The following is a 17549-nucleotide window of genomic DNA, read 5'->3' as shown; positions in this document are numbered from 1 at the left end:
CTTAAGTATGAAATAATTAAACTTTTTTATTTTTAACCCTATTTATAATTACAGTTTATAATAATATTAATTATTATTATTTATCGTTTTTAACCTCCGTACATTGTAATATTATGTACTGCTCACGCTCCTATTTCTTTACTTTTAGTACATACAAATATTCGGAAGAGGGTACACGGATAATCGAGGTTATATTGTATAAATATATAATAATAATAATAATAATAGTATATTACAAGTAATTTCAGACTTGTATAATGTTTTATTTTTTTGATTTGTGTGAACTAGGTATCAAAAAAATACAACGGGAGGGATAAATATATGTGTTTCATTTTTAATAGGTATAGGTAGATAATACTTATATTTTCGATAACTAATGTGCATAAGCTTTGTAATTGTAACTCCAGACAAAATTCTTTGGTAACCTATAATGGATATTCAAAACTGGTTTACAAATTACTAGACATAGCCAATTTATATTTTATATTCTCTAATATAAAATTTTATATTATAAATTTAAATTGAAATTTTGGATGTATGAATTTTTTTCTTAAATTAAAAATGTGGTGTGATTATAAAACATTAATGATAATGAATAACATTTACATAAAAAAAAAAACAAGATCCCTGTCAAAAATTATAATTTTTTAAAATTTTTTAAAATAAATTTAATGTTTAATTTAAATAATACTTCTTCAGGAAAAGAAACTACTTTGTAGTTTGAAATATTTTTGAAAGAAAAAAATACTTACGACTTACTGTCAGTATGTATGGTGTCGTTATCTAATATTTGGTTTGATTCAAACCGTTTGAAGTACCCATCATACAAATATGTTTATTCTATATCATATATTTTCGAATTTTAATTTGTTTATTTTCAGTTTATTTCAATTTGATAGCGGATAGCAGCTATCAATTTAATGTATTATTAATTATTATTTATTTATTGTAGCATTATCATTTATAAGCTCAGCGTGGAACGTAGGCAAATTGTGATATACTTAATCGGTTTTACGTTAATTATAGTCGTTATTGTTAAAAGTATTTGAAAAATTAAAAATAAAGAAATTTAATGTTGAAAGATATTCGAGGCTAAAAATATTCAGTTGTAATTCTCTTATTGACATTCTCATGAGAGACAATGTAAAACATCACAGTTTATTCTAACTTTGACCACTAATTGTTTTTGAGTTGAATAAAATAAACTTACAATAAAGCAGTATCTATATTTTTCCTGCAATCACTGACATTTTACATTTTTGCACATTATATAATAAATATATATTCATCACACGTAGATATAGAGGTGTCTATTTGTGTTTGTGTGCTTACCTGCTTATATTTTTTGCCTGTATATTATATTAAATTAATGGGCCTCAATATTTTTTTTTACAAAATCTATGGTCAGTACAACTAAAAGGGTTAAGAACCACTTTAATAGTCTATCCGTATTATATGGATATCATAAACGTCTTTAATATTTAGGTACCTAATACAAAAAAAATAAACTAATAATATAATTCCAATAACAGCTGCGTCAGTTGCGGAACGCAGTATACTTGTTCAAGTGTACAACTGTAATTTAATTAAAAATTCGTTTTAAAATTACTTAGAAAATGTGTTATGTTGATGTAATGTGTGACAAGTTGTTCCGAGAATATGGTGTTAAAATAAAACAAAAATTATGAAAATCACAAGATTTTTTTTTTGACATGTCGATTAAAATATTGGTAATAAATAATAATAAAGAAAAAAAGAAAATAATTAATCACAAAAATTGTTTCACTGTTGCTTCATGTTAACATATCACAATCAATACAAACTGTTCGCGTAATTCATGAAATATTTTTGCATGCAAACCGGACACTCTTAAGAGTTAAGAGTCTAATACGTATTTACACAATAATAAATTGTCTAACATACACACATACGTAATATAATATTATTATCTAAACGCGCATGTATATAACCATATTTAAGATATTATTATAATAAACCATATAATTCGTTTAAAACAGCATTGGACGACGCGGATAGTACACAATAATATATATACACACGAACACACACGCATACATACGGCCGCCGCCGTTATGCGCTTAGAATCCGCCCGTGACGTGTTACGGCGCTAGTGTACACCAATGCCAGCCTGTTGCACCATTCGTGTGCATGGCACTGCAGTTGCATTAAGTTACCCGTTCTAGTCTCACCGGACACCGCTGCTACTCGCGAGACGACGCACACGCGCTCTCTTCCAATCATGATAATATAATAATATTGTTGACGAAAAACATTTTTTCATCACTTCATTTCATTAAATTTTATTTTATTTTTATTATTTTTTATTTTTTTGATTTCGTACGATCGATTTAAATCGCACACACCGCACAACAGTACTCTTCGTGTACATTATACATTAGGATGGATATTATCACGTAATACGTCCGGAATACATACGAGTATATGGTTGTATATTATTGTACGCGTATAATTTCGTCATGCATCACGCCACGCGCACGTAGTACATGTAATTTTTAAATTTGAACCATTGCTGACCTCGTGGACATCGTCACTGTATTATAATATCGCACCGCCGTCGTTTATCGAGAGCGACGACGCGTGTACCGTTTAACCGGCAGCGAAAGGTGTACGGATAATATAATTTCATAATTGTCGACATTTAATATATTTTATTTTGTCGCGATACGACGACGACGTCCGCCGAGTGATTGTATTATTATTGTCGCTGTGCTCGGTTGCCGTCTACGTGGCGCGGTCCCGGAAAGGAACACCGAGCGAGCACTGGGCCGCGTTGCTCGCGTACAGCCGGCGCCGGACGTACTGATCGTCGGTCGAGACGCGCGCGGTACGCCGGGCCGCTAGTGGGGACTCGCCGCACGGGAAATCACGTGGCTCGCTGCCGGCGGAACACGTTTGTACACAAATATCGCGGTGCGTGCGCGAGTACGTTCCGCGTTTTCGCCATCATCGGTCCGAGCGACATCCGATCGGCGGCGACAGCGGCTGTATGCGACTATGGTGATTGTAGCGCTGCAGCTGTGTCGCACATGAACGCGACAACCACGTCCGGCCGGAAGCGCACTCGTGCCGCGACCGACCGTGCTGACGCTGACAGAAATACCCGCGAAACGGACAGAAACTACATACGCCCACGTGTTTCAGATCCTTTCCCCGAAATGCCGGCCAGCAGACATCATCATCACCACCATCATCAACAGCAGCAACAGCAGCAGCACGTCCAGGTGGTCACTTCCACGGCGGCGGTGGTGCAGGCGGCGCAGCAGTCCGTCAAGGAGAAGCAACGGTTGTGCACCAACTGCAAAAACCATGGGCTCCGCAAGGTGTGGAAGAAGCACAAGCGGTACTGCAAGTACCGGGACTGCCCTTGTCCCAAGTGTATGAAGACGGCGGCGACGCGCAAGAACTGCGCCGAGCAAACCGCCAAGCGACGGGCTCGGCAGGAGGACGAGCAGCGCGAACAAGAACTCCAGCTAAACCCGTCCAACTTCATGGACGAGCGTCCCGTGCCGTATCAGCCGGACGCCACCACGCCCCAGTCCTGCAGCAGACGGAACATGAGCGAGTCCTCGCAGGTAGCTCGGTCGTCCACGCCCAAGGGTACGATGTCTCCCAGGACGTCCGATTTCGACGACAACAGTTCGTCCATAGACATCGTCAACGGCCGCGACGGCGTTCTCGGCGAATGCATAATCGTAGACAGCAGGGACGACACCGTTGACGATCGTGGTAATCATCTGGCCGACGACGTAGACAAAAAAGACATCGACGCAGGTAAGCAACAATTATGCGTACGCGCGAAGTATTATTATTGTTGATTATACTGGCCGGTGATGTGCTTTACTATTTTGGTCATTGCAAAAATAACGTTACTTACGCCGTTCATAATTTGCAATGCTCGAGATTGCCGTGTAAGACGTGTCTGTGTATACGGATTTAGAATTATGTAATTATTATGGTTTTCCCGCCCTTATTCAAATATTTTGCTATTTATGATTTTTTTTCTCATTTTTTTTCTAAGGATAGGTCAACTGGTATTTAATCTTCACGTGTAATAATAGTTCAATTTTAGGAGAAATAGACTGAGGAGTTTTATTTATGGTTGTAAATAAAAATAAAATAATCAAAGTATACCTATATAAGTACAAAGACGCAGGCAATACATATTAAGCTATAAAAGTTTCTTATAAGACGTTAATTGTACACGAGAAAATTTAATAGTTTTAAAATAATAACTTAAAATGGAATACAATTTATAAAATTAAATTAAATTTATAGCTTAATGAATTTGGATATTCACGCGTAAATTATTTTTTAATTTTAGTTTTTTTAATACAACTTAAAAATTGTTAATCATAAAATTTTGAAACATTTGAATCTGATAAATTTTATTATTTTCTATAATCTATACAATTTTAAAAATATTTTAATTATTTGTTAGCGATTTATAGAAATTTGGATTCTTTTAGGTCAAAAAGTTTGAGAATTAATAAAGATCCCACATACGTTGTTTTTAAAACTACTTAAAAACATTAAAAATACATGGGCATGGTTATTTTTTAAAGTATTTATAAAGATAACATTTTAACATGATGAAAAATTGAAAATTTTGTAGTTAAAAATTTAAAAATGTTAAATTTTTAGAGTCAAGGCTTGAAAAATTAGGTTTATCATATACGTTGTTATTATAAATATACTAGCTAATACTTCATCAGTGCTGACCGCGAAAGATTTAATGCTATTGAATTAACTCATTTTTAAACTACGTTAAATGTAAACTGCATAGATTTTTCACACAGCAAAACTTATATTTTTATTATATTTTTGACCAAGTATAAAATACAGGTCTACAATAAACAGTCGTTTTTATATAGGATTTTTAAGTTCAAATTTGAATGAAAATAGATATTTAAACTAAGCATAACGATTTTAGTTATTTTATTGCAACTCAAAAATATTATTCGTAGGAATTTGAAACTTGTACGTATATCGATTATAAATTTTTATATAATATTCCCAATAATATTTTGAAAATATTTAAGTAATTTTAAACTTTCTTATTTATAATATGAACCTACAGTAAATCGGTATTGGCTCAAAAATGTATAACAATACAATATGATATAATAAATGGGTACCTATAATAAATAATTATTAATAATATAAATGCGAAAATTTTGGCAAAAATAATTAATTCAACCTACTCTATAACTTATAATAGAATAAATTACTACATAGCAGTATAATAAATACATAATATATTATAATAATTAGTTATAATTAATTATACTTAGCAATATATAATACGCTCATAGACTATCACTGCTCAGAATCGTTTTACATATACAATAATTTATCATTGAATTCAAATTTCACACATCCATTACAATAAATTACTCAATGACGAAGCACATTTTACTTCAAGTCATAGAAAACAATATCACCGATTTACTTGTTTTTATTATTATTTTACAATTATTTTTGAATTGTGCATTTTGAACTATGCATTTTTTCTATGGTATATAATGGTTTACATATAAGTGAATATATCTAATTTTATAAAGCGTCTGTGAAACTAATAACTATTAGCAATACACATTTTAAATATCAAAAGGATGAAGTTTTTGTATTCACAAACGAATATAGCTATTGTGCAAATATAAAAACAAACGACAACAGCAAAATTAATTATTCTTATTCCAATTTGTTTTTTAAACGATTTGCACAATAATACAATTGTTTAGTGAAATTTGATATTTATTATAAAATTATATCAGTTGAAATGAGTATTAAATATTCATACATATTATTTTATAGTATTTTATAAAAAAAATTCAATTTATAGTTGTTTTTTAGTCTTAACTCTGATTGTCAGTAAATGTAATTCTGCGTGACAATGAATGGTGTTCGGAAATAAGTGGAAGAGTGACTTTTTACTTATACGTAGACTGTTGTCAAATTGTATGTGATAATTTGCGATTTTTATCGCAAATTTTATTAACTAATATAGTTAAGTTGGAAACAGAAGAGGAAATAATAAGACTATGAAACTATGAAAGTAACAGAGAGAGAGGCATGTATATGTTTTGTCTATTTATACTTACACATGGTCGTATACAGAATGTTGCGGTGATTCCGTTCCATGGTCAGAATTTATTATAAAATTATCTTGCAAAAAAATGGTGCAACGTTTATTTTACAATCACATAATATAGTCCAATAATACTACGTCACGGTTTGCATTAGTCCGAAAGTCCACTATAACAGCTTAATCTATTTTTGTTTAAAATTACATTAAGCGTGGCTTATTAATTGAGTTTATTATACACGGCATGTGCTAATATGTAAAATAATTATTATAATCTTGAAGTGCAATGAAATAGTTAAGATGAATAACTAATTGGCTAAACATCAAATTTAAGGCACGGAAGTAAATAGAAAACGACATGCTTTTTTAAATAACTAATGTATAAACTCGCGTAATTACAGCCTAAAATATTTTGTTTGTCTTGTCGGAAAAAGTTCTTTTAATTATTTGAATATTATTAATATTTTACAGAATAAAAATGTAAATATTTTAATTTCTTAGCTAGAGATTGATATATTTTTCTTTTCAGTATATGTACCTAAGTATATTTTATTATTATGTTTGAAACAATAGTTCAAAAATTATATCTTACATGAAGATCTAGATAATTAGTAATAATACTAATTGTTAAGTCATTATTAGAGGTATAATTTTAGATTTTCACTTAAACTAGTTTTTTTGAGTTTCTAACAAAATCCATTTTGAAAAATAATATGATTCAGAGAATATGTAAATAACGTTCCTTTCAGGACACGTATAGATAATAAAATAAATTTTTTTTTAAATATTTGAACTTTGAGATTTTTAAAATAGTATTTCTACTTGCATCAATCCTGCAGTACATATAATACAGCTATACAAGTATTTATGACATATGACCGTAACATATTATTCAATAGCAAACAATAAGAGTTTGAATTATAGTTACATGTACAAACTTTATAATGTATAACTATAATTTTCATATTTAATTTTATTCTTCTTTTGATTAATGAAACGTTTCATAATTATGGCTTTATAAATACTTCCAAAATTTAAATAAGGTTAAGGTTAACTTCTTTATGGTGCTCTAACTCTTAACCAAAATATCGTTAAAATCTTGACTAACAATGTTTTTACGAACATTTAAAATTTAAACTATGGTGAATTTATATAAGTTTCTGACAATAATATTATTTTTAGAAATTATTTATAGAATTAGCTGTTTGGTTTATTAAGACTTGACAGTTTAATACAAGGTTAATTCAATCATATTGTAACTATTTCTAAAACATCTTAAGAAGATGCAATACTCGCATATGCTTAGATTCGTTTTTCCATCGTGATGATTTTTATATAATAGTTTTAAAATTTATAATAATACTTCATGAGGTGAATGACGTGATAGCTCACTATCCTACAACAAATATCGTGCCACAATTTTCTTTATTTTATTTCGTTAAATAAACAAGATATTCCATGCTGTATCTGTTACTTTCAAATTATAATTAGAGTTTTGATATTTTATGAAAATTACGCTTTAAAATACACTTAATGTTTTTGACCAAAATCGTACCCTTCCTTTTTTGCTGGTTTACTTTTTGGCTAAACTAAAAAGTATTATATTTACTTTATATTTTACATAAAAAAAAAATATTAAAAATATATGGAATATAAAATCTATAAAAATTGTAATTTTTATTAATTATTATTTTATCAATATACCTACCTATTACAGTTTTTAAGTATTTACATATTTTGTCCAAATGTAAAGATACTTAATATTATACGTATAGAAATGTATCAAAATTATAAATTGTATAGGTTATATTTATATGTACCAATTTTATAATATATAATTTTATATAAGTTTTATATCATTTTTTACAACTTATATTTCTAACACTTTTTTTTAAATATAGCATTTAGTAAATATAAAACTTTTTGGTTTTTGCCGATAAATAAATTGGTCTAAAAAGGAAGGGTATGGTTTTGGTCAAAAAGGGTCTCGCCCGTTTTCTTTCGTACTATACATGCCTGCCCGTCAACCATATTATGTTTAATATAAATAAGTAATTCAATATTTATAATTTTGTCATAATAATTTGCTATTTTTAATTACTTTTAATTCAAAAATTAAAAATCCACATTTATATTTTTGTATATATCTAGTACCAATGAACAAAAATATACTGTGGATTTAAATTGTTGGGTTTAGATATATTGTCTACTGTCTAGGTACCCAGATTTTAATTTAAAAATAATTTTCCAAAAAAACAAATTAAAAATGGAACAGCCTTTAATGAGAAAAAAACATGCTGACATTTAGTTCGTCTGTAGTAAATACGTACAATAATTGTGGGGTTATATTACACATATATTATGTGTAAATGTAAATATTATTATTTTAATAAGATCAAAGGTAATTTAATTGAATCTATAATTGTATAAAAAAAAATTAAGACCTTTAGAAAAAATTTTTCTTTTATTGACGAATTCAATTTTTTTTTTTTTTGAATATGCTATTTTAATTATATCTTAGATATTTAAAATGTCTATTCACATGACTAGTTATTTTTTATTTAATTAGGAATACGAAAAAAAATGTTGTTTTTACGTTTTTTAGAATTATTGTAAACCGGGTCAGTGTATTTAAAAACAAAGGTATGTACTTATATTGGCTATATATGTACTATATGGTATATTAAAATAAATAATAACATTTAACTTTATTAAAGCTACTAAATTACATCTTAATAATATTCCGTGACTGAAGTTAGAATATATTTTAGTTCTATTTGAAATGATAATTTTTAATGTGAATAATGAAAAAAATAAATGGAAACTTGTGCAAATACTACTATGGTCTATGGCATAGTATTGTACAGTAAAATTTGTACAATATAATATGGTTATTAACCACAACAAATTCACTTGTTGTCTGCGGTCTGTGATATAATACAGCTGTATATACCTATATAGGATTGTAATCATTAATCAATTTGATTACTTAAGACTTGTGATTTTGTGTTATACATATAATTAGTTAGAAAAGATTCATTTTGATTGAGTTTACTAAAAATGAGGAACTGATTTAAAATAGTCCACGTTATTTAAACAAACTACGAAATAGCCGTAAAAAAATAATAGAAAGAACAAAAAAGAAAACCTTGGAGAAAATTATATTATATAATATAATAATATAGGCAGTGTGCCAAAATTACATGGTTAACTACAGATATTAAATTCTAGAGCTAAAAATTAGTCAAATTACATGGATATTATGGATATGTGCTTTTATATTCTATTATAACTTCTAAAATTTTAAAATATATATGTATATAATTTGAAATATCAACTATTACATTATCTTTGATAAGAAATTGTGGAGGTCTTTAATATAATTATAATGTGATAATACAGTCTATCTAATACATAACAAATAATAATAGATATTATTAATTATTATTATCAACGTGTCAGCTTTAGTTTTTAAATTAGCCTAAAGGGGAATTATGGTAATACCAATTAGTAATGATATGTAGAATCAGTCAGAAAAAAGAATATTTCGTTGGTTAATAGTAAGTACCAGATTTTACATAATTATTCGTTTGTCTATTGAATAAACATTGATTCGTAATATCTACTTATAAATTTTACTATACATTACTGTAGATCCCTAACATTTGTAACTTAGAAATCCTAGGTTGTAGGTGTTACTTGAGTATAGACGTTGAAAATAAATAGTCAAGTTGGATTTTTTACATGACATTGTAAAAGTTGACTTAATTTTTAAAACTAAAAATTTTAAAATGTAACATCATCAAAGAACAATTTTAGTTATGAATTCATATAATTAATTTTGAATGTAAAATATAAAATAATTATTATAACCTAAAATGCAATGAAATATTTAAGATGAATAACTAATTGGCTAAACATCAAATTTATGTTTTTTAACCTTTTAAAATATTAGACGATTTTGTGTTCAGCATAAAAAAATATTTGAGTTTATTTTTATTCATTAGTATTTAAGTAGATTTCATAAAGAGGTGAATAAAAAATAGAAAATTCAAATGAATTTTCTTACAAATAAACATTACCTAGGTTTAATATTGATTTGTTAACTTAAAAACTCGAAGAGCTAATTGAATATGATTTTAAATAATATGCACCTAGCAAATTTATTAATTTGTAAAAATCGGGAATCTATATTATAAATATTTCTTACATTTTTAAGTAGTATATAAAACTATTTCTACAAATTGCAGATGTAAATCTGTTTCTTGTATTGAAAATATATTTTAAATAATCGAGATTAGAAAATAAGACAGTTGAATTTCGTGTGAAAATAAAACTGTTTTCTGTAAAATATTTGAAATGTTTTGTTTAAGAGTAAGAATCATGTCAAAATGGTAGTTAACTAAACCATATCAATGTTTTTTGTTAACGTTGAGTGTACTCGTATACCCACACACTTATAGGTTACTCGTTTTAAATCTTACATCACTCACTTGTAAATAAACAATTTTGTGTCATTGTTGATAATCATTAGAAAATATATAAATTTAATATGAAGAGGGTAGACTTAATGCTGATCATTGAAATTTGAAAATAAGTATTTTAGATTTTAAACGTGAGTTGTATTTAAAGGTATTATATATATACATTTATAATGCTGTGTTATTTTGTATAACTGGGCACATTTTATTATCGTATATAAGTAGTGATAAAATATTTCATCTTAATTGTCTTTCATCAACTAAATAATGTATTTAAATTATATTTGTAAAAAGAATTATTTGAAATGTCAATTTTTAACTATTTTTTTTTTTTTATTCATAAACTACAAATTTTAAATACTTAAAAAAATATATTGAACTGTGTAATGCGTATATATTATGTTATACGAGCAATATACTTTCTTAATGGGTAAATTTAGATATATACTATCGTAGGTGCCTACTCTATTGTTATATTATATTTATTGATGTTTTAATTTAGTGTTATTGTTCATATATTTTTATTGAATATAACTATATAAATTAAGTAAACTTCAATTATACGTATTTCAGTAGAAAATATAAATAGTAAGCAGGACAAGTATATAATTATAATTTTAATACACGTCTTGCGATAATTGAAAATATTATGACAACATTTCACAGCTATTATCAAAGTCATTTTATAACTTTCATTTTGAAAATAAACACACAACTTGCATGTAATAATTATCTACTAATATTCATTAATATTCTCAGTAATAATATTCCCATTAATTTTTTAATGATGTTTTATTATTATTAATAAAAATCAATTATCTTATGCTTTGAACATTTTTTTTTGTCGAGTAGAAGCAAATGTTTCAAAATTTCGATGTGAATAAACCTTACAATATTGTAAATCTAGTCTATATTTTAAATAAATATTTATTTATTTTTATTTTAGCAATAGTTTTTATAAGTGTAAGGTTAAACTATCGACATCTGATGAAAGACTTAAATAACCAACAATCTCAGCTATAAGTATAAATAATATATATTTTTACCTTTGTTCAAATATATTGCTTTGAAGTTTGAGTAAAAAGGATAATAATGCAAATTAAAAAAATCTCATGTGTGTTTGAATATAAATTATATATCTATAAAATAATAGAGAACTGTTTGATGAGATTTTTAAAGCTTTGTTTAAACTTAATTATATTTTAAAGTGAGATCATAGTACTATTGTATGTTATGGTACTTAAATTGTCATATAATACATCATTATTCTTACTTTTCCTGTATCGGTATTTTAGTTCCAAATTCTAATCACTTTTTTTAATTGACGCATTTAAATTAATTGTTAGAAAGTTTAAAATATCATAATGGATTAAAGACGCATGATATTTACTATGAAATTTTCATAATTTCCTATATTTCCTGAAAATCAAGATTCACTTGGTAATTTTTTATAGTTTATATAGTTATTATTTTTTAATAGTTTATATTATTACCAATAATTTCGTATCTGTTTACAAACTAAAATGCGTATAGTTATTAAATGACTAAAAAACACATTTTATTTAGTTTATTTGTTGGGGAACTATATAGAACTTAAACTAATTTCAACAACAACCTTTAACTATATGTGTATAGTGATATATGAGACGATATAATAGTAGGTACTTATGTTTTATTAATTATGAGTAAATAATGAACAAATATAAGTACGATATATCTTTCAAAAACGTAGATAGTTTATGATTAATTTATAAACCCTTAAAATTCCTATATTAATGGTTATAATAGTTGATTTATTTTAGACTATGTTATGTGAATAAAGAATAGGTACCTACTAATAATATAAAAAATTAAAAACGTTTAATAAAAACAAAAAAATGTTTGGTTATCTATAGAATTTACCTTTCAACTAAAAATTAAATTAATTATGAATAATAATAACATTTTGAAGTTGAAGATATAAAAATATATTTATTTATTACATATGTATCTACTCCGTAATACTATAGGTTAACCTTCATACTCTCTACATATATTAAAAACTTTACTAGTATGTCAGAATCAGAATGACTTATATATAAACAAAATAAACTTTTTCGAGGTATTTTAACTGTTTTTAGATTATTCAATAATATTGTTTTATAGTTTTTGATTCTTTTTACCACTTGAAAATACGTCGTATTATATAAACTATAATAATTTATATTTATCTGTGTATTATGTATTACATTTCATTATTTATACAACAGTTGAACAAATAAATTAAAGTTTATGTTTTTATTAAACTAATAACATTTTATTTCCAATACTTTTGATGAAATGCTGTTAATAATTATGAGAGTAATCTCTTTATCTTATGATAAAACAAAAATAGTTTTACGTTAATACTTTTCCTATCATATCATTTAATGTTAGTCTAACTAACATGGTAAAAAGTAACGAAGAATACAAGTATTATTAATTTATCCAGTTTAAATTTTAATAATTGAATATTATTTCTTAATGAAGACAATGTATTTAAATGTAGGTAGGTTATAATGTTTATTAATATAGGCATTAATGTTTATCTATACGTTTGTCTTATCGCATAATTATGAAATTATTACTGAACTTGTGGACTTATAATAACGTTAACTCTTGATGGTTTGTGTAATTAAAATGTTCTATTTCAGTATAAATTGCACACCATACACATCATTTAATTTACAAGTTAAAATTCTACAGTACTATGTAGGTATAATATAATATAATACAATTATATTGCTAATTAATTAAAAATAATAGTGATAATAATAATAAGCAGTAGATAACTATCAACAAATTTGTTATTGCATTTTAAAAAATAGCTATACCTATACTTAATATACAAAATGATAAAACTATATAAGTACGTTGATATTAATTAGTTTTAGTAAAATATTATAAGTACTAAGTATAGGTATACATATGTATTGGTTAACATAACTCATTTTAGTAATTGGTCAATATTATAATCGTTCTGTTATTTAATAATTACCTTCAACAAATTAACATTCGTTTATTTTTGGTGTTATGTTACGGAGTTATTTATTTAAGTCAATCCATAGCCATTGAGTGGCCATTGAGTGATATCTAAAGATTGCATTACATATAGATAACATAGAAGTATAGCAGTACATGAATGATAATATAAAGGCTACTTAAATACCAAACGATAATATGGTATAGGGAGTGTTATATATTGAAGTATGTTGGCGCGAATATGATAAATTTCATTTAGGCGGTGATAGAGTTAGGGTTTTGGTTGAGTAATGCAACAAGAGATTCCGGAAGCATAGAAAATTCTATCTGTCCTGGCCGTGTTTACATAATTTGTTGAAAACATTATGCTTATTAATATCAATACGGACCTCTTAGGTATTAGCATATTGGGACTTCCTTTAACTGATTAATTATACCTATAGAAATAAAACACTACATTTAAAACCTAGCTGAACAATTTGCGAATGTGGTTGTTATCAATAAATAACAGTAGTAAAATAAAAATAATATATATATATATAAATATTATATAACTAGAATATTTTTACAATAGTTGTATAATTTATTGTTTCAACAATTGTATACAAATAAATAATAATACATTTTTGAATAATTCTGTACGTATTGCATAAAATGAACATAAAATGAAATAGTATTTTTATAATTTAATATGAATCGACTACTTACTCTCACAACACTACTATGTACAATGTCAATAATACGAACCATTTAAAGAGTAATAAATTATTATATGCGATGAACGATTATCATTTGACCTAGTTTTTCACCACAGTTATCTATTTTGTTTGTGCCCAGACCATCGAAACCTTATAAACGAAGTACTCACCTATATTAGCTATTAAGATAATTATTTATAATTTGTTTGTATAGTAAAATAATAAATTAATGCTACGAATATGTTTGTTTCATAGTTTTTTGTACGCGTGCCTTATGCGAATCAGTCTAACTTATTGTCATAGCTATTTAAGGATTTTTACAGAATCAGTTCTGACCTTCTGATAAATTAGTATTATAATATATTTTCAACACTTATGCTGAAAGGAGGGGTCAAAAGTAAATACTTCCCAGTACTTTAAAAAATAATCGGAAAAAAACAAAACAAAACTATTACATTGATTTAGGTACTTGATAATGATTTATACTCAATATATCTGCACAGCTTAGTGGTTCTTCATCCCCCCTTATTTAAATATGTAACTACATAGTACCTACAATAAGACTGAGAATTTATTAGACATTTTTTTTTTGTTTGTTTGGAAATAATTAAATGCTGACTGAATACTTAATTGAGAGAATAGTACCACGATATAAACATTATACTGATTAATAAAACAGTTTACGTACAGGTAGGTAGAAAAGTCTACAATATATTTTCAGTGGATATATAATATACAATTAGTATATTGTTCTGTCATAACAAGGCCGAAAACAATTAGTTGTCAAAGGGTATTTAATAGTAAATGATAAAAATAGAGATGATCTCTTAATAAATGCAAAGGGTGTGCGTCCATAGTTCTATTTTATGGAAGACACAAGTTGAAGTCTGAAAAAAAGATCATAAAATCATGCTCCAGAAACTAGTCGTTAGTCTTATCAGTATTTTGGTTGTCGCTCGATTTTATATTATTTTTAAATCGATTCGATGGTGGATAGTTTATTCGGTTTTTTTTAACGTATCGTTTGTCTACCAATATACGTTATACATTCGGTATATTAATGGATTTTCGTGGTTATTAAATGTAGCATGTAGGTAGACCTGTGTACATTTGTCATTAAATTTGGAATGTAATGTGACTAATTCAATGCATAAAGCGTGGAAATAATTACTTTACATGTACCCCACAGTACAAATGCAATTATATTTTAAGGTGTTTTTACGAGAGGATGGAACAGATGAACATTTTTTCAAGTTTTTTAAACTTTTACAAGGAGTCAAATTTATTTTAGACGAACCGTTAAAAATTAGATAACCAACTGTCCGAGTATTTATTTGATTATTTAATATTTTTAGTATTAGTTTATTAAAGTTTATTAAAGTGTTCATTAAAGTGCGGACAAATGGCTGAGTGATAAATTTCAGTATAAATAATTTATATATTTAGCGTTGTTCATCAATGATGTTGGAAATAAACCAATAGACAATTAAATGCTTTAAAAATAAATTATTTTTCTTCGAAAATTCTACTAAAGTTTTGTTTATAATAATTTATAGAGTTCAATATTTGGTTCTTTGAATTTTCTATTCAAGTATAAATAATTTGTGTACTTGTGTCCCATATAATATATATTTGTTTAATTAATTGCTATTTAAAATTATATAATACCCTTAAACTTACCCTTTTGGTTCAGATTATAATACCTATATACATTACTAGTTTAAGTTATCATTTAAACGTACGGTACGTATTCTGTTAGTAAAACCTGTTTTTATCTAAAGTTGAATCCTAGGTATATGACTTGCCTATTGAATACAAAAATTGATTTGTTAGAGTTATATTAAAAAACATATTGTACTATCAATTTATTCATAGCGACAACGAATATGATCTATTCTATTATAAAAATATATATTTTGATTCAATACATATTTATATTTTATGTATTACGTGTTTTATATACATTTGTTATCAGTAAGGGTACAACGTGTGTATATAAAAGCTAAATGTCAGCAGAGACTTGACCAGCCTAAGAATGAGATGCACGCGCTTGTGACGCGATATAATAATATTTGAATATTTACGACTCACAAACGTTCTTAGAGCAAATTAAAGCAACTGTCATGTGCTCTTTGAGCCGACCATAAACTAAATCATGCAGCCATGTCAGATAGGTCGTAAACTCGAGTCGAACGTAATAATTTTTATTATTTAAAACAATTTTATTCCAGATCGGGGATATATAATAATATAATATATACGTATAATATAAGAGTATAGGTACCTAAGTGTACGCCGTAATATACATAAATCGATTCCAAGTTTCGAGGACAAGGAAGCGTAAATCTTTTTGGTCGTATACACTTTGCAATTAGTTTTTCCATTCCCACGTTATATCATTTTATAGCATTCTAAAACGACACGTAGATATAATATTGAATTATCGTAAGATGACAGTGTATTCTTTATGAAAATCAAGTCTGTGTATAGTCGTTCGGTTATATGCCGATCGTAAGCACTTCGGCTGGAGTGAGTTTATAACCATAATATATAATTATTTATTTACTTAAATTAACGTTTAGTGTGCTCGATTATAGATGGGTAACATAACAAATATCTTGTTATACAAATAAGCTTATAATAGCTAAAATAACATGATAACATTAATATATATATATATAAGATAATGGACAATATATAAAGTAACTAAATTAGTAGTTTGAATAGTGACAATTTAGCTCTGGTAGATAACTAAAGTAGGAATCTATATGAGATAGATTTTCCAGTGTTAGAAGTCTATCACATGAACTGTTTTGTTCATAGTCTGTGCGGTGGGTTTATTAAATATGCATTTTTAGACATGAACGAGTGTTATATTGTGGTATATGAAAAGAAATACGCCCAAGAAATGATTAAATTAATCAATTAATAATGCATTACTTATAAATCAATTTTTGATATCTTATTGTCGCCTCGGTGTTGAATCTAAAAAGTACTAACCATCAGTGTATAATGTGTATAATATACTATATACCATAAGTAACCATTTGAAATATGCTTAATTCATATGCAAAAATAATATTTACTCAACTCCTATGATAGTAATGCAGATTTATGATTAATTTACAATGGGTTCGTTAAAAAACATTGTATCTAATTAAAAATATGTGTTAGTAATATTAATCAAGAATCGAAATCACAAGGGATGTAAATAAAAATGAAAGATTTTCAAATAATATAAGT

At 26.7% G+C, this 17549-nt stretch overlaps 1 protein-coding gene across 1 annotated transcript in view; it reads left to right on the top strand.

Annotated features, from left to right (window-relative positions):
• The first annotated feature begins 2203 nt into the window (after nucleotides 1-2203).
• The window catches only part of LOC113556401, a 101981-nt gene continuing 86635 nt past the window's right edge, over nucleotides 2204-17549 (top strand). The window contains exon 1 of the mRNA XM_026961310.1: nucleotides 2204-3813. Within this exon, the coding sequence (XP_026817111.1) occupies nucleotides 3069-3813 (745 nt within the window). The 5' untranslated portion in view covers nucleotides 2204-3068. The remainder of the gene's footprint in view (nucleotides 3814-17549) is intronic.

This window comes from Rhopalosiphum maidis, chromosome 3 (genome assembly GCF_003676215.2).
Source record: "Rhopalosiphum maidis isolate BTI-1 chromosome 3, ASM367621v3, whole genome shotgun sequence".
Taxonomy (NCBI): domain Eukaryota; kingdom Metazoa; phylum Arthropoda; class Insecta; order Hemiptera; family Aphididae; genus Rhopalosiphum; species Rhopalosiphum maidis.
Note: the sequence above shows the minus strand (reverse complement) of the source record. Positions and strands in the feature narration are given on the sequence as shown.